Here is a 25,038-nt window from a genome sequence, read left to right as displayed (position 1 = left end):
GGTGTCAAAAGCTTTTGTCAGGTCCAGCGCTACTAGAATCGTGCTCTCACAGGGGCATTTTAGGTTAAGGCCACGAGTTATCTGAGTGTTTATGGCGTTAAGTGCTGTTGTTGTGCTGTGCACTTTACGAAACTCATGCTGCTGCTTCGCTGGGGTAAGGTAGTTTGTCTTCGCTACCGGGGAACGGAGGGTTATCGATAAGAGTCCTTTGTTAGTATGTTTTCCTGGTTTAAGCAGTGGGACCACTCTCCCCATTTTCCAGATGTCTGGAAGGATGAGTGGCCGATGGCAGGTTGAGGACCTTGGTTAGATGGGACCCAATTTTTTCAGCATCAACATGCAAATTCCGTCGGGTCCTATGGCTTTGGAGGCTTTCGCCTTCCCGATGGCTACCCTTACCTCACCGCTGGTGAAAACAAGAGGCGCACTCGGTGTTGGCAGTTTGTGCAGCCTTCTGGTCACTCGACAATTGTCTTTGTCCGCCGGAGGATGCAGTATGAACTCTCGGCTAAAATAGCTCGCGCATCGCTCCGGCTCCGACGAACCTTGGTTGCCAAAAGATATTGAAACCCTCACGTCACGCTTCGTCGGATTGGACAATGACCTCACGGTTGATCAAAGCTTACTCACACCAGAGGCGAAGTAGCAGGTCTTCAGATGCTCTGCCCACTTTTTCCGCTTATGTACGTTCCCTAGTTGCCGAATCTCCGCGTTGAGATTCCCGATACGGAAATTTCCGGGATCAGCCTGGCGAAGGTTGTCACGCTCATCGGCTAGGACAGCCGTTTCAGCAGGAATATTCGGACGGGGATCCGAAATACATCCTGCTGGAATGAAGCGGGCTGCAGCAGCAGTGACAACCCTGCGGAATTTACGCTCACCTACGTGAACGTCGGTTTGTGTGTTCATTGTGCAGAATGTCGAATCGTGTATCTGCTCAGCCAAATTCGACAGGCTTGAATGCCAAAGATCGTGGTGCGCGTTAAAGTCGCCAATTACCATACGGTTTTCATCTTTCGAGTAACGCACCTATTTCATGTTGATATCCTTCCGGACAGCTGGTAACATGGGGTATATAAACGTAAAATTATTCGAGCTCGACATCGCCTGACCGGATAGCGGTACATTGACATTCTAGGATGGTATACCTGCGGTCGATGTCTGCTTCGATAAGACGATACTTTACGGTGTGGTGCGTGATGAACGCTAAGTCTCCACAATTTTCTCGCTCGCGATCTCGACGGTGCATATTTTATCCGACGCAATTCAACATAGTTCAATTGATGTTCAACTTCGTCTCTTGGACCGCAGTTATCAATATTCTATGCCTTCCCATGAATACGGTTATCTCCTCGATCTTGCTCTGAAGTCCATTGCAGTTGAATTGTAGCACCTTTGTGTGCCTTGGGAGTCCAGTTCTGATGCGGGGTGTTAGGGAGTTGTGTTGCCTGCCAGCCCCCTGCTGTATGTTCTGCAGACGGGGAAAGTTTGTGCCTGGGCACCACAGCACGGGCCCACGTAGTCACTCGTCCAATCACGCGTGTTGCGGAGTCCGGAGCATGCCCTAAAGTGGCACCAGCCAAGGCAGGAATTGCACTTTACTGATGTCACGTTACGGTATATTCTTGACTGACAAACCGAACCGATTGTCGGTGGTATGCTGCTCGGGCGAGTGGTGGTTTGCCGTTCGATTAGCACAGCATGGGGCCACGAACGACGTGCAGTCGTCCCTGGCATACGCAGCAGGTGTACATTTCTGGCCCTGGGTTTGATTCTATGCCAGCCCTGAGCAAAAGGACACGGAGCAGATGTAGCCTCATTGTCGAACAAGGTTTGATGGATTTCGCCGACTTAAACGGGGTTTTATCGCCGAAACAACGACCCTTGGTCGGGTAAAACCCGAGTTATTCCGGTACGTAGAACCGGCTGTTGTGGGAATGGTGTATAGTTGCTGATATAGTACGTTTGTGTACGTGAAAAATCCAATGCCGATAAGCGGTAACCAGTGCGTGTGGAGCCTTGGGTCAAGGTAGTGAAAATGAGGAGTTTTAGAGGGGCACTCCGACGTATTTGATTCAAGTGTCCACTTGGACAAAGCGGCCCGCTATATAAAAGTGTACACAACGAAATTCTTTCAGGTTCCGGTTGTGCACTTAGTTTGGTAAATGATTGTGATTGGGTGATTGGACGACATCCAGCTAATGAGGAAGATACCTCTTCTCGGCCCATGATGCCTTTGGAAGGCAAAGGCTGACATACTAGCCATCCAAGATATGCGGGCAAGGCAATAACCACTGTGGTCTTGCGTCCAAATTTAATGTTGAATTTTTGGTGTGTGATGGAAGCATGTTTCTAATGTTCTAAGTGTATGAACGATTCGAGGACCAAATATTGACTCGCATCACTATCTTGTTGCAGCAAAGAAACGCAACCATCTCTAGATAACAAAAATTTTCGATTTGAAACACAAAGATCTACTTCTGTATAAATGAGTATATCTGCGGCGCTCTAAAAAATCAATACTTCGATAAATAATAAAAATTTGTAATAGAAAATCGCGTGATCTTATATAAATCAATTTAAAAAAATCAATGCTTCGATAAATATGTACGTAATGAAAATTTTTAATAAAAAATAGCCCGATTTTTTATTAAAAATTTTCGCCTACGGCGCTTAAAAAAAAAACAATACTTCGATAAATAATGCAAATTTTTAATAAAAAATGGCGCGAATTTTTATAAAAAATTTAATTGTAATCATGAAATTTACGATTACGAACACTTAAATTGTAATTCTAAAAATATTATGATTAAAATTAATATAATCGTAGCTAAGAAAATTTTGTTGAGATTTACTGTTATTCGTAGACTTTTAGTAGTTAAGTAAATTAGCGGAACTTTCACCGAAAAGTATATAAAACTGAGTTAACGTCGAAGTAATAATGCAAATCAAAATCAAACTTTGTTGAAAGTACTGTGAGCGCGAGCCTGTGTAGATTATTACAACAATTACACGATTTGTAAATTTGTACAGATTTTCACATTTTCACCGTTACAGAGTGGTGTTAGGAAAGTTGTTGAGCTGAACTCATTCTCGATAAAAATTTCTAGACAACACCACTCTGTGACTGCCAAATGCATAAATGTACAAATCGTGTGTTCCCTGCTTTAGATCCATTTTACTGTACAAAAATCATTATTTGCTCTAAACTAAACCAATTTCTCGATTACTGTAATGGTAATCATGAACTTATTTATTCGATTGTTCTTAGTTTTCATTAGAATATCTAAATGAAAAGTTCAAGGCGAATTAATATAAGGTGATAGAAGGAGTACAAAAACCAAAATTTACATGTATTTTGTTTTTGCTTTGGCGGCATAAACTGTTAAAATCAGTAAAGGCCGGTCTATATATAACTTTCGCATTGGCGTTGGTGTTAATTAATAGCTGACTATGAATACTCACAATTACATATATGGACATGTCTACATATCAACGGCAACGCCAACGCCAAAGTTAACCCACACAAAAAGATGGAATAGGAAGTTCCTTAACTTAATTTAACTAAACTTTTAAAACCAATCTAAAATAGGATTCAAGAAATTGACAATAAACTAAATTTTACCGGAAAACAAAGTTAGGGAACTTCCTATTCCTCTTAAACGAAATCCANGGAACAGATTTGTATGAGATTTCTTTTCGTATAAATATGCTCTAATTATCGAGAAGTACGCCTTCCTCTTTTGCAAATATATCCTATCAGAAGTATATAAAATGTGGATATCTTTAAAACAGGAGCAGCTAGGATTTCAATTTAAGCGGATTCTTAACCTTAAGATATCAACAAATACAACCCTGCTTTCAGATTTTGTCGACATTTTTATGCAACCTATCTTCGCTTCCTGCCCACCGTGTGCGCTTTTTCGAAATTTACTAGGTTTGTATAGTAACCAATAGTCAGTACAAATTTGCATTGGAAACTGCAAATTTTTACTGGAAAAGTATATGATAACCCAAAAAAATTGCAAAAGAGCATTGAATCGAGAGCGTAATAACACGGGAGAGCTTGCTAGTGAAATTTTAAATGCCAAAAGTCGCCATTTTTTGAATTGGTTAAGCATAAACAAAAGTAAAATGAGTGGAAATCAAAGTATTAATGATGTACTAAACTGTTTAAAACTGATTTATAAATAGTAAAATGTTTACAGCAGAATGTCAAAACGGTGCAACAACATTCACTTGCAAGTTTTTACTAGTTTTGTGTTCAATAACTTTTTCTGCTAGTTTTCTCCTCTTCACATTCAATTTTACGCTCTATTTCGCTTTTACGCCGTCGCGCAGTGCCGCCTAACTGGGCATAAATCGAAAAATTCGTTTTCTGCAATGTGAACTTGTCTGGTATTTTTGTAAAGACAATTTATCCACTAAACAGAATTAAACAGACATTTCCCTAAAAAATTAATTATATACCGCCAGCATGCCACTAATGTCGACAGATTTTATACTAAGAATTTTAATAAAGCATACCCAGGCGTAAGCTCTTCAAAAATATATTCTTTGAAATAAAATGTTGATTTGACGTTTCTTGTTTCCATATATGTAGATAGTAGAGAATTACTGGAATTAAAATTTTGGGATAAAATTAAACACAGGGTGTCCCTGCGGTGTTAAAAAAAAACTATTTTTTTAAACAAAATTAAAAAAATGCTAAATTTTAATGGAATGAATAAAAAATATATGTAAAAATAGGTTATTTTTTATTATCTTATTAAATAGCACGGGCTTTTAGCTTTCAAAAGAAGCAATAAAAACCTGCTAATTTTTTGCACTTTCTGAAGTAATGCGTTTTTCGCTAATGCATAAAATAATTTTTTAATTTTTTGTCAGTGCCTTGAGATCTACACGATTCGTTCCGTTTTTAAAAATGAAGGGTCAGATTAAAAAGCTTAACCTGTGGTCAATATAAGGTTTATTTTTTTTTAAGAGTTGCCACCTCTTAAAAAATTAGATCAAAATTTTTTTTATAAGTTTAATAAGTTATTAAGAGATGGGTATCAATCGAAATGTGTATTAACCACCTTTTTAAAAAATCAAATTCCACTTTAATTAAAGGAATTAGGTAATTGAAATAGATAGTCACCATAAAGGAGTAAGACGAAAGTGGTTTAAGAAGGTTTTAGCTTAAAAATATTACGAATAGGGTTGCCACCTCTTTGTAAAGTCGAATTTATTTGTCGAATAATAATTACGTCAAACCATAGGATTACGCCATCGTATTTGCTGTTTTATTACAAATACATACATTGTCAATCAGTGATTTGTTCCGATTACATTCCTTTTAAATTACTGGACTCTTAAATTAACTCAGGAATGTTTTTACTCTCCGCTTATTTCTTGCTAAATATGTCAAATTTTTTCATTTGTCTGGTACTCATATTGATATACATATTTCAGATACCTTATTCCCTTAATTAAAGTGGATTTGATTTTTTAAACATGTGGCAACCCTTCTACGTGTCATTTAGAGGTAAACTATTTTAAAAACTAGTTCAATTGATACCCATATTGTAATATCTTATTCATTTAACTTATTAAATAATTTTAATAAAATTTTTAACAGGTGACAACCCCTTTCAAAAATAAAAAAATTTATTGCACATCTACAGGCCAAGCCTTGTCATTTGACACCTCACTTTTGAAAATAGAACGAACTATATGTACATACCTATGTAAAAGCCACAAGAACCCAAATTTTCAACTTCAAACTGCATTTACAGTGAAAGTATGAAAGTTATCCAAAAACCAATTGCATTTTTGAATTCAGCGTCCTCAATTTTACTAAGAAACGAATTTTAATTTAAATCCGTCCATAATTCTATTTTTGCCCACATTTTATATGGAAGGGACACACTGTTCGTCGCTGCAATTTTTTACTGGAGAAGTTACTATACAAACCTAGAATTAACAGCAAATGTCAACATAAACAACAACAATAATTAAGAAAGCAACAACATTTTCGTTATAATAACCAAAGCAATTTTTAGTCATTAACATTTATTTATTTTTAATTTTTTTATTTTTACATGTGCATATCGCTCATTTAATAATATAGAGATGTAACTCAAAATGTATGTTTTTGGAGATTTCATCACACAATTATTAAGCTTGATAAGGAGAATATGTTCAGCCTAAAAGATGACTAAACTTCCCAAAAATTACTAAGATATGTGACTTTCCAACTGTCTTTTGGTATACCAACTGTATGAATTGAACAAACTTTGATTGCGTTTTCCCACAAAATTGAAAATTTGAAAGAATTCTTTCTGTATATTATTAAACGTGCGATATTTACATTTTTTTTATTATTGATAAAATATCATCTCACGATATACTGGGTTCAAGCCCTGGTCAAAGCAACATCGCAAAAAAAAAATATTGAAAAAAATGTTTTTTTTTCTGAACAGCGGTCGGTCCTCGGCAGACAATGGCAAACCTCCGAGTGTATTTCTGCCATGAAAAACAGCTTCTCTTAAAAATATAACTGCCGTCCGGAGTCGGCGTGAAACTGTTGGTCCTACCCTTTGTGTAACAACATCGGAGGAGAAGCTCGGCCAAACACTAACATACATATGTGTATTATTATTATTAATCATGAAATGCATGATTGCGAATTCTTTAATTGCAATCCTAAAAATTTAACGATTACGACTATTGTAATCGTAATCCTAACTTTCATGAATACAATTACTGTACTTAGCATATACTAGGATTGCAATTACTGCAATCGTAATCATAAAAAGTACGATTACGATAACAGTAGTCGTAATCATAAAGTGCCCAGCTCTGATCTTATCATAAGTTTTCGAAAACAAATTATGTACAACAAATCGTTGACTCACATAAAAAAAAAAAAATCTAATAAAAAGTATTTTAAAAATACTTTTTTAAAAACGCCCATTTTTAAACATGTTTTTTACAGAGAATTAATCAAAATCCCTAATTTACTGGTCTTGACCAGAGTGTCCAGATTTGGCGATTTCGTGCCAATTTGGCGTTTTTTATTTTGGATATTTGCGCGTAAAAATTTAGGAAGTCGCCATTGCCGATTTTTTGCTTCAAATAAATTTTTCCCAATTATAAAAATATACAAAACTTAGTTTTCTACGATAATTTTACAAAAGAAGCTAATGAACTGCTAGATAAACTTGACTTAAGAAGCATATTAAAAGACTGTCAAAAATTTTTAATCACCCTAATCGAAGAACTTTTGAAACGATTACCTAGTCAATTAAATACTTTTAAAAAAGCTTTGATTTTGTCACCAGAAAAGTGTGTGAATCACAAGAGGGCGAGTTTCAGGGACCTCCCAATTCACTATTTGACTCTGAAGGAAAGAAAAGCAGCGGAAACTGAATGTTTAAATCTTTTAACTTTCCCATGGAATAACTTTTCTCAGAACCATTCCATCCGACTCTGAAGAATTTTGGATAATTGCTTACGGAGTGAAAACCGCAACAGGCAATAAAATGTTTGGAAATGTAAGTAAATTCATATTATTACCCTTGCGGCACGCACATGCTTGGTTGAGCGCGTTTTTTCCGCAATGAATTCAACGAAAACTAATATTCGAAATAGGATGAGGTTGGAAAGCCTTAATTCAATAGTTCGAATAAAGTAGTATATGACAACAACAGAAATGTAAATCATTCAGACATTATAGGTGACTTTGAAGAAATTGTGGAAATAGCTGATCTCGCCTTATTATAGGTTTTTATTTAATTTTTAGCGCCGCGCTTTTAAAAGTAGATTGTGCGATTAATCAATTAATATGAGTTTTAATAAATTTAGTAATGGCGCAGTCCTATTGCAAAATGTGTTGAAATAAATGTTTTTAAAAAGTATGCGTATTTTTAAAGAAAATTGTGTGTACATCACTATTATATAAGTTATTTGTGTTATTTATTATCGCCCTACGAAGGTATTATATTCGTTTTTGGTTTTAATAACTATATTATGACAAGATCACATTTTTAAAATAAAAGATTTGTTAAATCGATTTCATGAATTTTATTTAAAAAAATGACGATTTTTGGCGATTTGTTTTCAGAAAGGCCGCTTTTTTTTAAACGATTTGGACACCCTAGTCTTGACTATGTAAATGCATTTCTAAAGTTCAACTGTTTATAGCTGAGATTTTTTAGGACAATCATTAGGACAATTTTTTATATCTAGAAATGTTAAGCCCGTTTCGTTAGCTTTAAAATGAAGTGTCTGCGATTTGAAGAGGTACATGATAAGTGAGAATCAGGAACAAATTCGAACTTTGACAGATCATACATATTTCCGGAGAAAAAAAAGAATAAAATTCCTCGAATACGTGTTAGCTTATTTCTCGTATAGAACCCATTCAAAATTTTAAGCCAATCGAAAGTGTGACACCAACCATGGTGTCCGATATATAAAATAATGCCTCATATGCTCTTTCACGTTTGTAATCGTCACTTTGCTCGATGCTCTACTATGTGCTTACCATAATTACTTCACCTTGTTTATTGCTCCTTGGACATGGCCTGAAAAACTCTGAATTCAAAGATATTTGTCATACAAATTTTGTAAGTTTTCAAGTCAATAACACAGGCCGACAGCATCTCAGACCCAGAAACCGGACTATATATTTTCGAAGGATTCTGATGCGATGAATCCGAATCTGGCCTCAGAATTGCTCTATCAGCTCTGGTTTTCGAGATATCCTAACCTAAAAGTGCAAAAAACACCGTTTTTGCCCATATTTGAGGTTATGTAGCCTTGCAGATGTTTTCTTTCACCAAAATAATAGGCTGGCATCTTTAAGTACAAGTCTTCTTCTTTAAAATGACGTTTTGTTTGCTCAAATATCATTTTCTTTTTCGCTGAGATATCGCATTTTGAAATTTTCATGTTTCTAAATTTTCCTACACCTGAAAATCGATTGAGATAACATAGACATGATATAGTCGATTACTAATTTTCTCGAATTGAGTCTTATTTTTCTTAAAATTTTGTGTAAATAAAGTGTGAGAACACTATAAATGTGCTAACTCACCAAACCCCTACACTATCTAACCCACGGTTACCGAGTCACACACAGCCCTAACCCCTAGAAACCACCCCTACCATACCGCAAGCAGGCTACCCCACTTAACCCTGGAGACTGCGTTTACTCGCCTATTTTTCTTAAAATTTTGTGTAAATAAAGTGTGAGAACACTATAAATGTGCTAACTCACCAAACCCCTACACTATCTAACCCACGGTTACCGAGTCACACACAGCCCTAACCCCTAGAAACCACCCCTACCATACCGCAAGCAGGCTACCCCACTTAACCCTGGAGACTGCGTTTACTCGCCTATTTTTCTTAAAATAAGTTTTATTTATCTAGATATCTCACACCACAAGTGGGCTTACCAACTTAACTGTTAACCCATCAACTCCCGTATCCCCTAACCCCTAGAAACCACCCCTACCAAACCACATGACGGCTAACCCACTCAGGATTATATTTTATTAAAAAGAGACTTACTCTTACCACTCTTAGCCAAACCCAGAGTCACGAAACGAGGACGTGGCGGCGTTGACTCCATTTTTTTCTTTCTTTCTTTTATTTTTTTCTGTTTTTTTTTGTTTTTGTTTTTTTTTTAATTTTTAGTTTATTTTAGTTTATTTTTTTTTAAATCTGTAAAAATTTTATTTGCTTGTGAAAGCGATTGCGTTTCAATTCAGCATTTCTCTTCAATCTCCAATAGTAATCTGCCATCATTCTTTCATCCCATCTTCCTGGATAATGTCGCTCGGCTTGTTTAAAGTCCTGGTGAAAACGTTCTCCCATCTCTTCACTGAATGCCCCAACATTGTCAGGAAAGTAGTCCAACTGTGAAAAAAGGAAGTGCAGTTTTAATCTCATTAAACAACCTAACTTTTTAAAATTCAATAGCATTGTAGATATTATAGATTTATACTTTGGATCTCGGTTATTCCCTAAAAAATTTTCTACAACGCTCTTGAAACTTTCCCAAGCATTCTTTTGAACAGCTGTCATGGTTTTTGTGAAATCTTCATCCCTCATAAGTTTCCTAATATCGGGTCCCACGAAAACACCTTCTCCAATTTTAGCATCACTTAGATTTGGAAATGTAGATTTAATATACTTGAAGCATTGACTTTCCTTGTCTAGAGCTTTCACAAATTGCTTTATTAAGCTAATTTGATATGCAGTGGTGGTAATAAGATTTTCTTTACATTGCAAAAAAACTATAGAATCTTCTCTTGAAAAATACTTTAAAAACTTTTCTTCACGTTTTCTATAAACGGTGATCTTCGTCTCAGGTAATAGAAGATTTCTCTCTTTGAGCCTTGAAGCACATAATTCTGCTGAATCCTTGGGAAGATTGAGATCCCGTATAAAATAATCCAACCCATCCTGATCAAACAATTTAGGCTTGTCCCATTAAAAGGATTTTCAAAGTCACTACCTTCGGAGTCGTTATTTTGAGCATTAGACGTTGATTGAACGACTACTGGAAGCGAATTTATGTTTTTTTAGAGTTACTTATATTACCTCTCTTTGCTGGCGTTACACTTTTCACCTTAGGATAAATGAGACTTTTCTTATTATTGTTATTTATTCCATTTATATTACATTTACAAAAGTAGCAATCCATACAGTGATTACTTGGCTCACGCCAAATCGGTTCAATAACTACATCTTTTTTAATGACTTTCTCATTCCAACGACTCAAAGTCAAGCGACAAGCATTACAAATAGAGGTACATAGGTACCCCCGGTTTGTCTAAATTTGTAATAGGAATTTTGTAACACTGTAAGTATTAGGTCTTTATTAAATCATTAATTGGTCTACGAAACTTTTGTGTATGGAAATTCCTACAAATATAACAAAATGTATCAAGTTTTGATATGCAAGGTATTCTGGAATTCATTTTTTATTTATCAAACTTAAAAAAAAAGTATATATATTTTTTTAACTATAAGTAATTTTAGTAAAAGCTATAAAGTAGCTTCAATTTCACATTATATGTATGCAAGGATATGAACAATATTACAATTTTGTATGAAAGACTACGTTTACAATTTTACTTACTTACATAGTGGAACTCTAAATATTGTTGTGATAGATAGAGGTCAATTTAGATAGAGTTCGAAAAGATGAAGAGCTGATCAGTCAAAAAAATATTACAACAATCATAAGATGTAACCAAAAAATGAATCGACTATATCATGTCTGTTATCTCAATCGATTTTCAGGTGTAGGAAAATTTAGAAACATGAAAATTTCAAAATGCGATATCTCAGCGAAAAAAAATGATATTTGAGCAAACAAAACGCCATTTGAAAGAAGAAGACTTGTACTTAAAGATGCCCGCCTATTATTTTAGTGAAAGAAAACATCTGCAAGGCTACATAACCTCAAATATGGGCAAAAACGGTGTTTTTTGCACTTTTAGGTTAGGATATCTCGAAAACCAGAGCTGATAGAGCAATTCTGAGGCCAGATTTTGATTCAGCGCATCATAAACCTTCGGAAATATATAGCCTGGTTTCTGGGTCTGAATGTTGGTTAAATTTTGTCGGCCTGTGTTATTTGTTTTAAGGGATTATAGCTAATGATGTTAAAATTTACATTTTGTACAACTAGTCTACTGATTTATAACGTTACTGTTTTAATTCAATATTTAAAGTTTGACATTGGAACAAGTGGATTCGCTGTGGGAGTGGCTAGCGCATGATAGCGAGTGTTCCGACTGTTATTTCTCATGGCTGCAGAGTCAAGCCAAAGGTGGCGATCAGCATGCTTTGGGTATTGATGCTTTGCAGCATTTGTACTTGAAAAAGCTGCCGGAATTGCGACCCGAAGAATTTTCCATGGTGGCACTTGGCCTCTTTCAGCAATTGTGCAGTCTAGCTCGCATGGCTATTGCACACTACGAAAAACAAACCGACTCGATATCATCGACATCATCCAACATAGTTGGTATGTATCATCTGTGGAAGATCGCACTGCGCGCGCACAACACTGAGGTGTCCCTAGCTGCCATTCAGTACATTAATATGTATTACATGGGCCAGCAGCTGCGGTTGGAAAAAGAATTTGTATCACAATGTATGGATAACTTGGTGCAAGCTACCAACGCATTGGAAAGGTCTGCTTTAAATAATTATATGGGGTGGAAGAAATAACTGTATTTTTTATTTATTCTTTCGTTGCAGTAATGAGGATGAGAACGCGCTAATGTGCGTGCAACGCGGCCTGATGCTGCTGAACACACACTTAGAGACATTTCGACGGCGCTATGCTTTTCACTTACGGCGTTGGGCAATCGAAGGTAAAGGTATGTGCTCGCACAGCAATCTGAAGAATGAAGCCGCTGGGCCGGCTATACGAATTGTGTTGCAACCAGCTGGCCTCTCGGAAAAGTCCGTCCTGCATATGCATGCGTGCGATTTGATTGCTGAACTTAAAGCTGAAATATCTAAGTGGTATGCCGATTTTTTATCACAAAATCATTGCTATATTTTTTAATTAAATACCCCTTTGATATAAAGGTGGGAAAACCTACAGGGTGGTTCTAGTAGTGGTGGCGTCTCAGCACCGGTTTTAGGTCTCTTGCTGAGTGACGGCCCTTTGCGTATAATAACACAGGGCCAAGAATTGACATCTGACTATGACGAGCGTAGTTTGGGCGATGCAGGGTTCAAGGATAATCAGGTCCGCGCCAGACATGCTTTACGTATTCGATCATTTTTAAACTAATTGTACTTTTTATTAAAACTTAAATTCAGATTGTTTATGTGTCCTTGGGCGGCCGTGGGGCTAGACGCAAGGAGACGAATCTCGATCATCCATCTATGCAGCCGCCACCGCCGAAGGAATGCCTACCAACAGTATTATTGTTGCAGCCGCGTTACTTTGAAAAGCTTTTCTGTCTAATGCAGACGCTGGGCGATATGAAACCACAAAACTCAAACTTGCAATTGCACACTAAAGCACAGCTTCTCTCTAGACGTGTATGGGATATACTGGCCATTTTGCCTACAAACCCTCTTATCCTGGATGCGTTCAAAGGTCTGAGCAATGATTTGAACGCTTTCGATCGACTCACCAGTGAAGAAGAGCAGGCCAACAAACGCAAGGAGATAAAACAAAAACTAAACGAGTTGCTCGATGTTAGCAATTTGCAAAAATTTATGTACTCTTTGCACATAGTTGAGAGCCTTACCGTGAACAGCGTATTGCAGCAAAAAGGCGGTGGTGGCAATGGTCCGACGTGCTGTGGGTTCGGAGGTGGTGGCGTTAACGGCAATGTAATACCTATGGATCAATACGTGCGTAGTACTAAAGGTGGCAGTAGTGCTTCAAAGCGGAGTTCGAGTAGGCGTCGAAACAGCAACGAAAGCTTGCATGCAAAAGATGATAGCAAACGCAACAATAGCGGCAACAGCAGTGGTGGTAGCAGTAGTTGTAGTGGTAGCGGCAGTGGCAGTGGCTGCGGCAGTGGTAGCGCAAGTGTTAGCAGCGCTGGAACTGCTTTGGAATCGCTGTCCCAGAAGGAAAATAATGATGGAGCTGTGCAAAAAGAATCTGGAAGCGCTAGCGCTGAAAGTGAGTTCAGCAATGAAATGGCTGGCGAGGATGTTCCCAACCATGACAAGGAAAATAATCAACCTTTAGCTGGTCGTCCACACAAACGTCTAAAACGCAGCGATAGCAATGCCAACTTGAACGATGAAAAAGATAGCAGACTCGCGGCAAGCGCCGTGGATTCTGGGAGCAGTGCGGCGGGTGGCGCAGTTGGCAATGGTGCCGGTGGTGGCGCTAGCGTTACATCCAGTGGCAATGCACGCACAGTACACGATATGAAATGGAGTGAGGTGTTCGTTCGTTGTGGTGGCTTGCGTTTACTCTATGAAATTTTCATTTCCGGACAACTGCAGCAGAGCGCACATCCTCGTGAAATGCTCAATGAGTGGCGCCACGATTGTTTGGCCAGCTTGTTGCGCGTGCTGTGGCTGTTAGGCTTCGAGGAAGTGCAAGCCGACGATATGCATGTTGTGGTCTCACGGCCACACGCTTTTATGCTAGAATTAATGAACGTAGATCCTTGTCTGCGCCGTTTGGCAGCTATACTCAACGACGAAGCCTACCACTACTACGCAGCACTGATTCCGACCACACAATATCAATACCAGTACCCATATCAATATCATCATTTGCGTACTGGTTTCTGGGGGCGTGCTCAGGTGGTTCAATTTACTATGAATATCATGGTGAGCTTCGTTCATGCGTCAGCAGAAGCGCGACGGCTACTTTGGACACAACCCGAATATTGTAGTTGGGTACAGAAATTCATTTTGGAAGATCCTGAGCCGGCAGTACGCCGTGAGATATGCGCCGGGCTGTATCGTATCTGTTTGGGCAATGCACAAAGTTACCAGGTGCTGTTAGCGCCTTTGTTGAGGAAGCTTATTTCCTTTTTGCCGCTTGCCGAAAATATGACGTCTTATGTGCAGCACACACAGTATTTGTTATCAGATGAAGGAAAGGAACCATATGGACCAGCATGCCGCGACTATTTTTGGCTTCTTGCACGTCTTGTTGACACAATGACGCCAGATATGGTCAAATGCTCTCTTGAGAGCGATAACGAAGGCGAAGCTATTGATATTGAACGATTGTGTCAATCCGTTTCACAAAGCATATTGAGCCGCGATTTTTTTGAAACCAGGCATGGCTATCAGGTAAGTCGTATAACATATGCTCCAATTTCGCTTATTCGTAGACCTTTTTTCGATTATACCATTTCGATTAATACTCTCAGTCCCAGTATCGAGGCAAAAATACAAGAAAATGTTTGCTTTAGGCTGAAAATAACCTGTAATTTTTGCTTTTACTTTTTTAGGCATTCACTAAAAACAAAGTAAATATTTAAATCTACCTTTTGATCCGAAGATATCGGAAAAATTCCGAAAAATCCAAAAAAATATCCCGAGAATTTCCATAAAAACACAGAAAGGTTCCGCCAAAAAAAAACGCAAAACATCTTGAAAGCGGACGTATGCGGAGCATGCGTATGTGCATGCGTGCATTTTTTTGGGTTTTGGGTAGGTTGGTCGGTTTATATAAAGCCTCAGCNAATATCCCGAGAATTTCCATAAAAACACAGAAAGGTTCCGCCAAAAAAAACGCAAAACATCTTGAAAGCGGACGTATGCGGTGCATGCGTATGTGCATGCGTGCATTTTTTTGGGTTTTGGGTAGGTTGGTCGGTTTATATAAAACCTCAGACAGGTTATTCCTCTGCTTTATAAAAGTACATCTCTTAGTAGGTTATCTTCACACTGTCGTGTCAAAACGTTGCTCCACTGATGCACGTATAGTAATACCGCTCAGGGCCAGAACCACGTGCAAAAGTTTCTGCTTATCTTTCTGTCATGCACCATTGGCCAAAAACATGTGTAATAGCTTCTGCTTGTGTTATTTCTCTTTATATTCATTCAATATCAATGTATACATTTATCTTTTTAATATATTCTTAAATTCTTGGCGGGGATTCTTCTTCTTCTTTATTGGCGCTGTAGCCGCCTAAGCGATTTTGGCGGGGATTCAAAGATCCACATATGCCAGCTTAATCATCAAATTAAATAATTATTCATTATACGTCAGATTTCTATTTTTTATTCGTTTAATAATTATAAATTATTCGTCTCATTGGATTTCAGAAATCTGATTAAATTTTTTCAGTGTTGTACACGTTTATTTTTACAACGCTTTTATCAACTTGCAATGTTGTGTGTCCAGACACCATTTTTAGCTATACAACCTAAAAAGTTCCTATAAAAAACTTTAGTGCATAGTGCGACATCTACCTCTCAACCTCAACTGACGTGGTTGACAGGTAGAAGTTGCCCTACGTACGCTATAGCGGAAATGGACATTTCTTTAAATGAAATTAATTGGTGCTCGTATGTATGTACCAGGGTTGTTGCGAATATTCGNATCAACTTGCAATGTTGTGTGTCCAGACACCATTTTTAGCTATAAAACCTAAAAAGTTCCTATAAAAAACTTTAGTGCATAGTGCGACATCTACCTCTCAACCTCAACTGACGTGGTTGAGAGGTAGAAGTTGCCCTATGCACTACGTACGCTATAGCGGAATATTCGCAATCGCGGAGCTTCCGCATTAATTTTAACATTCGCATTCGCAATAATCAATGCAGAGCTTTGGCGAATGCGAATGTTGGGCAAGTGCACCGATAAAACGTATATCTGACAAACAAAATGACAAATTGTAGCCAATATTTTTTGCCTGTGGTCGTTAGAGTATTTGTGTCTTTAAACTTATTACTTCTTAAAGGCCGGACCTATAGCTTTTTAAATATTTCAGCATCGATTCTCTTTATAGCTAAATGTTGAAGATTTCTGCTGGAAATCCATATTGTAGGAGCTTAATCTTTCACTTTAAATAGCAAAGAAGGGGGACGTAGAGGGAGAGTTTTACCACAGAGGCCTTTAGGCAAGGATCCAATGAACATATTTATCTATGAAAAAAATATTGCCCGACAAGTAAACAAAATTACTGTTTCTAAATCTTTTCCTTAAAATAAATTCCCCAAAGAGCCCCATTTGAAATGACTGAAACGAATATATCGCACCTGAAATGCAAAAAAAAAAACGTGACTACAACATAACTGATGTGGAAGTTGAAATTCGATGAAATCCATCATATCAATCAAAAACAGAATTTTGAATGTTTTATAAGATACGACTTTTTGTATTTCAGCGACGATGTTTGTAACGTCTTTTTGCATTTCAGGTGACGATATATAACATCAATAGCAAATCACGACAATTTGATTTAAAATTACAGTGCGCACTTTCTTTTATGTCTAGTAGTTTTTTTTTAAGATTGGTCCAAAAATAATAATAATAAAGAAAGAAATGCAGGTATTTAAAGGAGAGAACACAAAAAATATATGTTATTAAAAGGACTATGTGCTCTTTGACGTACGACAACGGTCCGGTAGAAGTGGGAACTTGTATAACTGCTCGGTTATATAGCTTAAGAAGGAATACCTAAATTATCTGCTGGGACCTTGATAAAATTAAATTAATATGGGAAACCTACTTAATAACATTGAATCATCATGCTAAAATTTCGTTTTATCTTTTTTTGTTGTAATAGGATGATGGCCTCGTTGGACTCATTAACTTGATGTCAAATTTCGTCAAATACGACCCCACCTTCAAATTCAGTGGTTCAGCATTACAGTTCATTGATAAGATTTTCGAGTTTCTCTTTGATATGCCATCACCTATGAATCGACATAAGCCGAAGTGTAAATCAGCGACTTCAAGAGCAGCTGCATACGATTTGTTAGTGGAGCTATGTAAAAATTGCCCCAAAAATTATGTATTTTTGCATGCGAAACTGCTGGCACAGCATACTCCCGGTACCAAAGCACCATATCCATGGGACTATTGGCCACGAGATGAAGGTCGTTCCGAATGTGGCTTTGTGGGCTTAACGAATTTAGGCGCGACCTGCTACATGGCCTCCTGCATACAACATCTCTATATGATGCCACAAGCTCGTGCTGCAATTTTAAATGTACCACCAACTGGCGCACAAAAGCATGGACCCACTTTGTTGGAACTGCAACGTATGTTTGCCTACTTGCTGGAATCTGAACGTAAAGCATACAATCCGCGCTCCTTCTGCCGTGTCTATCAGATGGACCATCAGCCATTAAATACTGGTGAACAAAAAGATATGGCAGAATTCTTTATCGATCTCGTTTCCAAGTTGGAGGAGATGACACCCGAATTGAAAGATCTTGTAAAGCGATTGTTTTGTGGCACACTTAGTAACAATGTAGTGTCGCTTGACTGTGGTCACGTTTCACGTACAGCTGAGGAGTTCTACACCGTGCGTTGCCAAGTCGCCGATATGCGTAATCTGCAGGAATCGCTTGATGAGGTTACCGTTAAAGATACGCTTGAGGGTGACAACATGTATACGTGCTCACAGTGCGGTAAGAAGGTGCGTGCAGAGAAGCGTGCCTGCTTCAAGAAGCTACCACAAATTTTATGCTTCAATACAATGCGATACACTTTCAATATGGTAACTATGCTAAAGGAGAAAGTTAATACGCATTTCTCGTTCCCCATGGCCTTGAGCATGGCTGATTACGTGGAGAAGACGCTAATGCCTCACCAATATAAGGGTAAGTAGCGTGTTTGTCTGCCTGTCAACAGATTTTAATTTTCTCTCTGTTGTTCGGTGGGACACAGAGGAGCGTGAAAAACGAAAACAAGAGCAAGAAAAGAAAAACACGGACAATGACGGCGCAAACAAAGCTATAGATGAAGACATTGACGAATGTTTAGAGTAAGTATCCAGCCAGGGAATTGAAAAATCACTTGCAAGATGATTGTCATAAAATTAAAAAAATTATTTCGAGTGGTAAATCTAATACATACATATGTATGTTGTATGGATTTTTTTGTTCATTTACATTTAGATATGAACTAGTAGGCGTAACTGTACACACAGGCACAGCTGATGGCGGACATTACTATAGTTTTATTAAAGAAAGAAAAAAATCAGTTTTGCAACATGACCGCTGGTTCTTGTTCAACGATGCTGAAGTGAAACCGTTTGACCCANACAGGCACAGCTGATGGCGGACATTACTATAGTTTTATTAAAGAAAGAAACAAATCAGTTTTGCAACATGACCGCTGGTTCTTGTTCAACGATGCTGAAGTGAAACCGTTTGACCCTTCCCAAATCGCAGCTGAGTGCTTTGGTGGTGAAATGACTGTAAGTATATAAATACATACATTATGCTGGGTCAATTTCGTATGGGGGAAAATAAAAGAAATTTGATTATGTTGTTTTGGTAATTGAAATCATATCTTTAGTCTGCGTAATCGATTGAAAAAGTCTGAAAATTTTGGAAAATTATAAGTTTTTGCTAACAGTGAGAAAATACGTTAATCAATAAGGTTATCAAGATATTTGGGTCATTCCATGTAAAGAAGGAAAACGACAAAAAATTGATCTCTGTTTCAGTAGTAACCTCTTTTTAAACGACTACATTTCATAAATCTGTTAAAAGATATAAAACAAAATAAAAAGAAGTTGTAATTTTTGTGTATGTAAACTTTTATTTCATGCATAATTACTTTATACCAGTCACAAAATGTCGCACCAATCACAACTTTAAATATTTTTTAATGTTTCTAAGAAGATTATATAAACCTAATTTTTATTGAAAATGAAAGCGCATAATTCATATTTTACAACACAAGAACACCGCTCGTGAAGATTAAGTGTTTTGGCTTAAATTCATCTTTGAGTGCACAAGGCTAAAATAGAGTTCTTTTCAGTGTCTTACCAGTCACATTCATTCAAATGATAGTTACATAAAACTAAGAAATTGTTTGGTATTTTCGTTAAAGCAATTTTATACATTAGTTATCGTTCTATGTTAAAAAATACCTTTCGCGGTCGCATAAGTTTCGACGACATAGTTACAATTCAAAATGATTACATTCTGGAGTAAAATGTCCCGCCATTCACAATGGAATTGCCCATTTACAAAGAACTTATTATGTACGTTTGAAACCTTTCATCGGATTGCGATGAAATTTNTAAAATGTCCCGCCATTCACAATGGAATTGCCCATTTACAAAGAACTTATACGTTTGAAACCTTTCATCGGATTGCGATGAAATTCCGGCGAGTTGTTGGGCAATTACTGGAGAAAGTTTGTAAATTTATTTATGTAGATTCGCAGCAGTAGACATATTTTGAAAATTGTATTTATGTTTATGAGCTGATTTGGTTTAAATTTAGCATTGTATAAGTAAATTTGTTCACATGATGAGAACTTCCCAGCCGAACGAGAATAAAAGCTCTCCAAAGCTCTCCAAACCAACAAAAACCACCTCACGCAAAATTGCCTTCTTAAAGAACCGTTCTTGTTGTGTTTCACGCCTGTATAAAAGTGACTTAAAGACTTCTTGTTTTTGGAACTACTTCTGAGTGGAAAAAGAACCGTGCTATAAGTACATTTTGGAAGCAACCAAGTCCGTCTGGGTTAGTGTAAAAAAAAATGTAGCTCGAGTCGAGGTATTTCAATATGAAAGGAATAGCAATAGGGAAAAGAAAAACTTCTGATTTTGTGCGGTTTATCTTAAAATACAATGCTGTATTTTGCCAGAAAATAAATTGTTTGTGTTCAAAAGTTCTTAAGCTTTATAATTTATGGTGGTTACTTTTCTGCAAAAAACATTGCATTTTCAATGTCCTCCTTTTAGTATTTGTGCGCAGAGAGAAATGAGAGAGCAATATTTTTCGGTACAAAAAAAATGTCATTAGATAAAAAAAATCGCATTAATTTGCATTGAAACCTTACGAATACGGTATCCGATCTTAGTCTTAGCAAATACAACATTAAAAATCCAGCGAGTGATTGTTTTCATAACATCGGGTTTACACGCTGTCGATGAAAAATTATATTGAAAAAATGAGTTCCGCACACCCGAAAGTTCTGAGGCCGTCTTACTTTGCTCCCATCCAAAATTACCCAAGATGTCTCACTTGAGTTGTAAATTACTCTAAAAAGTCGAAGCGTTTGTTAACCGACTTCCAAAAGATGAGGAGGTGAGGTTATCAGTTCGTCGGAATATTTTTTTTTATGTATGTTGCCGCATAACTTTGGACCACGTCAACCGATTTCGATAATTCTTTTTGCATCGAAAAGGTAGTGTCTCAGAGGTGGTCCCATACTAATCTGGTTTAGAACCGATAACTGGATCATGAAATATATATATATATTTTTTGTATGAGAATTGAAGTAGGTTTTTTTGCTAAAAATTACTTGTTTAGTGTTGTAACCATGAGTTTTTGATATGCAAAAATGTGGACGACTTGCCAAATTGCGGTATTTTCAGAGCTACCTCAAGAAGGGCATACATGTGCCTGAACAAAATAAGAAACTGTCTTATCAGCGATGATCTTTTACTAACAACGTCAAGAATTGGTGGCTTGACATGTAGGATGATGATTGGAGCCAAGTGGTTTTCACAGATGAGTCCTCCTTTTGGATGACAAATGCCCTTAAGCGTGCCTGGTTCACTAAAGGCAGCAGGTTGCTCCAGCGGTATGTAAAACATTCAGGAAAGGTTCATGTTTTGGTATTCTGCAAGACAAAGGTTTGGGTAAATTAATAATTTGGAAGCCAACTTATTAATCAGGATATACCTTAGTGGATTTCTGCCATCAATGGATAATTTTTTTGGAGAAAGAAGCCGAGATCAAGTGCTTTCAGAATATAAGGACCCAAAACATGGAAGTCGTTTGTGTTGCAGTTGGAAACAGGGAAAAGGCTTTGCTTTTGCCATTAGATGGAGCAAACAATTTTGTATTTTTTCGTTTTTTCTTAATTAGGAAGAAGCATCTGTGAAGTACAAAACATTGTATTCCACGAAAAAATTTTCAAAAATAAATTTCTTTATACTAACCGAAAGGTCGTTTTGATATGTTTTTTTTTCTCAGTGTACATTTATACTATATTCTACACACATGATGAGAACTAATTTTAAAATTAAAATAATCCAATAGGCGCTTGAGTGGAGTATTTGAGAATATTTCGAGGTTGGTTCAGAACTGGATGGGCTTTTGAGAATTTGTATTTTTTACCGCAGTCAAAATATTTGNAGAATATTTCGAGGTTGGTTCAGAACTGGATGGGCTTTTGAGAATTTGTAATTTTACCGCAGTCAAAATATTTAAATTAAATATGTAGTGCAAATACCTACGCACACCCAGGCCAGTGTCCGTTGTGCTGTTTCATTTGAGTACATGTCTACGAAATATTGTTTTTGACTTCCCTGATCGAGACGGCCAACCGCGTCAGACACATATAGTATAGATCCCGAAGAAATTGAAGCCAACTCTAGCCGAGGAAGCGAATAGCGCCTGAATTGCCGCCTGCGTAATGCGGAAACGTTCTCAGGTTTTTGATACTATATATTCAGTAGTCAGCGATTTTTTTATTAGATGGGGTTCTATTTAGTGGGGTTTAGGTGCACTGGTAAAGAAAAACTGGCCCATAATGGCGAATCCAATATGGCGGCTAACAAATTAAAATTGATTCGGTCTGCTTAAACGTTTAACACTGCGGTGCCCGGGGCGTTTATTATGTTTAATAAAAATCAGCACTTCGACGAAATTCGCAACTGTAGAACTTTGATTTTCCCTAAATTTTCATACTATATTTGAAGGAACAAAAATGTGGGATAGGACGTTTCTATATTACTTTTGTTTTTTATTATAAAGATTTTTGTAACAGTTGTGACGCTGGACCACAGTGCCCTACGCCTGCTATTAGATTTAGATTACAGAAAATTCCAAGTTGAGTAATATTTTGTAGTTTTGCGTTATTTGTAGATTTTATCAGAAAAATTTTCTACGGATTCACACATCGTTCATTACTACGTTTATAACCGAAGGATATAAGCCAACATCTTGATTCCGTGTGAATATACATAAGACCACAATCCATACCCAGTAGATAATTTCAGGAGTTAAAAGCCCTTCCGAAAGGCCTTCCAGTCAAGAGGCCTTCCATTCTACATTCCTTTCTCCTTTCCTTTTTGTATGGAGTTGCACAAATTGAATGGCTTCTTCTTTCGCTACCCATGAAAGACCTTCCAGAAGTGCTTTTGTAGCACATACTTCAGAAGGCGTTTTGGATGAGTTTTTTTTAAGGGTTATAACAAATTTGTGTTATTGCAACTTAAAATGTTAATTGTAATTCATTTGTAACTCTAAATAAAATATATTTATGCATTCGCGTATATTGTAAATGGGTAAGCCCTTCTAGAAGGCATGCAAGGAAGCACTTTTTTTTAGCCCTTCTTTTAGAATGGCTTCACGTAAGAAGGCATACCTAAATTATGTTCTGGGCAGTAGCGACGAAAACATTCCTTACTGTGGAGTGACACTCACTGTTTGGGTAACTAATTCGGCACGAATTACTCTGCTCCTTAGCGCCATACCGAAAATCTGAATTTTCATAAAAAACAATGGTCAGATGTTTTGTACCTTTCCCTCTAAATATGTTTGCTTCAGATCGGTTTTGGCCGAATATTGCAAAAATTGGACAAAGTTCAATTATGTTCGGCTGTAACATTAAAAAGTTGATGTTTTGCCCTCTCTGCAGCCATAGAGCTAAAAAATTTTGTGTAATTACTATTTCCAATATTAGGCAAATGGTTTAATGTAAACTACGTTATTTTTTCAGAGCAAAACTTATGACTCTGTGACCGAAAAATATATGGACTTTAGTTTTGAGAAAACCAACTCTGCTTATATGCTATTCTATGAACGTCGTCTGCCAGAGCATTTAAAACAGCGCCATTCGGAGTTGCTGGCATCGCCTTCTTCCAGCGCTCGCCTGACAGACAGTGGAAAAATAAGCGCAGTTAATCACGAGGTAGAGACTGTGAAATCTAGCGTTGGCAAAAAGGAAATTGTAGACTCATGTGTAAAGGACAAGAGTGATATGGAAAAAGCATGTAGTAAGTCTAAAAGTGAAAAAGAAGCAAAAGTCACAGACACTATTGGCAAAAAATCGGAAGCCAGTGTCTGCGATGCAGACAGTAATGAGCCACAGGCGTCTACTTCAGCTGCAGCGGCTGCTAGTAACAAAATGGCAACTGAAGTTAGCATCAAAAGTGCTCGTTTGCAAATACCACATTTAAATAAGGAATTGGAGGATTGGATTTGGCAAGATAACAGACAGTTTTTACAAGACCGCAATATTTTCGAGCACACTTATTTCAAGTAAAATAATGGTTTTTTTTATTCCCATACTTAAATTGCAACTCCCTGTTTTTCAGTTTCATGTGGCAAATATGTGGCCACATTCCGCAAACTCTACTGGCGCAAACTGATGTTACTTGTATGGCAGCTAAGTTGTCAGTTTCATTCTTCATTGAAACGTTCATACATGCCAAGGAGAAGGTAACTTGCTATCATACAACTTTTCTATATCACAAATTAAGAAACATACATACATATTTAATTTTGCTTTAGCCTACAATGGTGCCTTGGATCGAGTTGTTAACAAAGCAATTTAACGCCAGTCAAGAGGCATGCGAATGGTTCTTGACACACATGTCCATTGAACCGTGGTGGCCTGTTCAAGTGCTAATACAGTGTCCCAATCAAATGGTGCGACAAATGTTCCAGAGGCTTGTCATACATGTCATACAAAGGCTGAGGCATGTACACGCAATATATAAATACTTATGTGCAGATACTGATTTGGTCTGAATTTTTATTCGTTTTACTTTTGGGGGTTTTAGATCTTCACATGCTCATTTATATTTGAAAACGGAAACCGATGATGACGGCAAAGAGGTGATGGGCAATGCTTCATGCGTAACTCGTTTTATTAGCTCACTTATACTACTAATGGAACATGGTGCTAAAGCGCATTTACGACACTTGTCCGAATTCTTTGGGTTGCTCTTCGAATTCTCGCGAATGGGCGATGAAGAGACGGTATTTTTGCTACGCATTAATGTCATAAAGAGTGTTGCGGACTTTTACTTAGGCAATAAGACACAGGATTGTGTAAGTACTGTATACATGACGGGGAGTACGGGAAATAGAAAAATTTTATTTTTTATGAGGGAAGTAACTATACATATTTATAATTTTTTTTATATTGTACTTGCAGATCGATGTTGGTTCCGATAACGATGACAATTCATCGGATGAGGCTTTATCAGTAGACAAAACCCGACCTGCATCATTGGATAAAATGATTGCGTTAGTGGCAAATTTAGTGGAACGTTCGCGCGGACAGGATTTCCGATTGCGTCTTTCAACAAAAGATTATAATGCGATAGCTGGCGGCAAGGTAAGATAACTATCAATGTCCAAAGTTCTAACCTGGAT

General features: G+C 37.3%; 1 protein-coding gene across 3 annotated transcripts in view; it reads left to right on the top strand.

Annotated features, from left to right (window-relative positions):
* Nucleotides 1-25,038, top strand: part of puf (ubiquitinyl hydrolase 1 puf) — a 46,381-nt gene that overhangs the window by 5,687 nt on the left and 15,656 nt on the right. For 2 of the 3 annotated variants that reach the window (XM_017619152.1, XM_017619151.1), the window contains 13 exons: nt 11,736-12,197; nt 12,265-12,534; nt 12,601-12,763; nt 12,838-14,793; nt 17,241-18,282; nt 18,350-18,446; nt 18,580-18,611; nt 18,730-18,881; nt 23,375-23,916; nt 23,973-24,096; nt 24,169-24,356; nt 24,441-24,711; nt 24,818-25,000. In XM_017619152.1, coding sequence (XP_017474641.1) covers nt 11,736-12,197; nt 12,265-12,534; nt 12,601-12,763; nt 12,838-14,793; nt 17,241-18,282; nt 18,350-18,446; nt 18,580-18,611; nt 18,730-18,881; nt 23,375-23,916; nt 23,973-24,096; nt 24,169-24,356; nt 24,441-24,711; nt 24,818-25,000 — 5,482 coding nt within the window. The other variant, XM_017619153.1, reaches the window with a different exon arrangement.

The sequence above is a fragment of the Rhagoletis zephyria genome, unplaced genomic scaffold (assembly GCF_001687245.7).
Source record: "Rhagoletis zephyria isolate East Lansing unplaced genomic scaffold, Rhagoletis_zephyria_1.1 Rzeph_scaffold_01797, whole genome shotgun sequence".
Classification (NCBI taxonomy): domain Eukaryota; kingdom Metazoa; phylum Arthropoda; class Insecta; order Diptera; family Tephritidae; genus Rhagoletis; species Rhagoletis zephyria.
The sequence above is the reverse complement of the archived record's forward strand: the minus strand, read 5'-3'. Positions and strand labels throughout refer to the sequence as shown.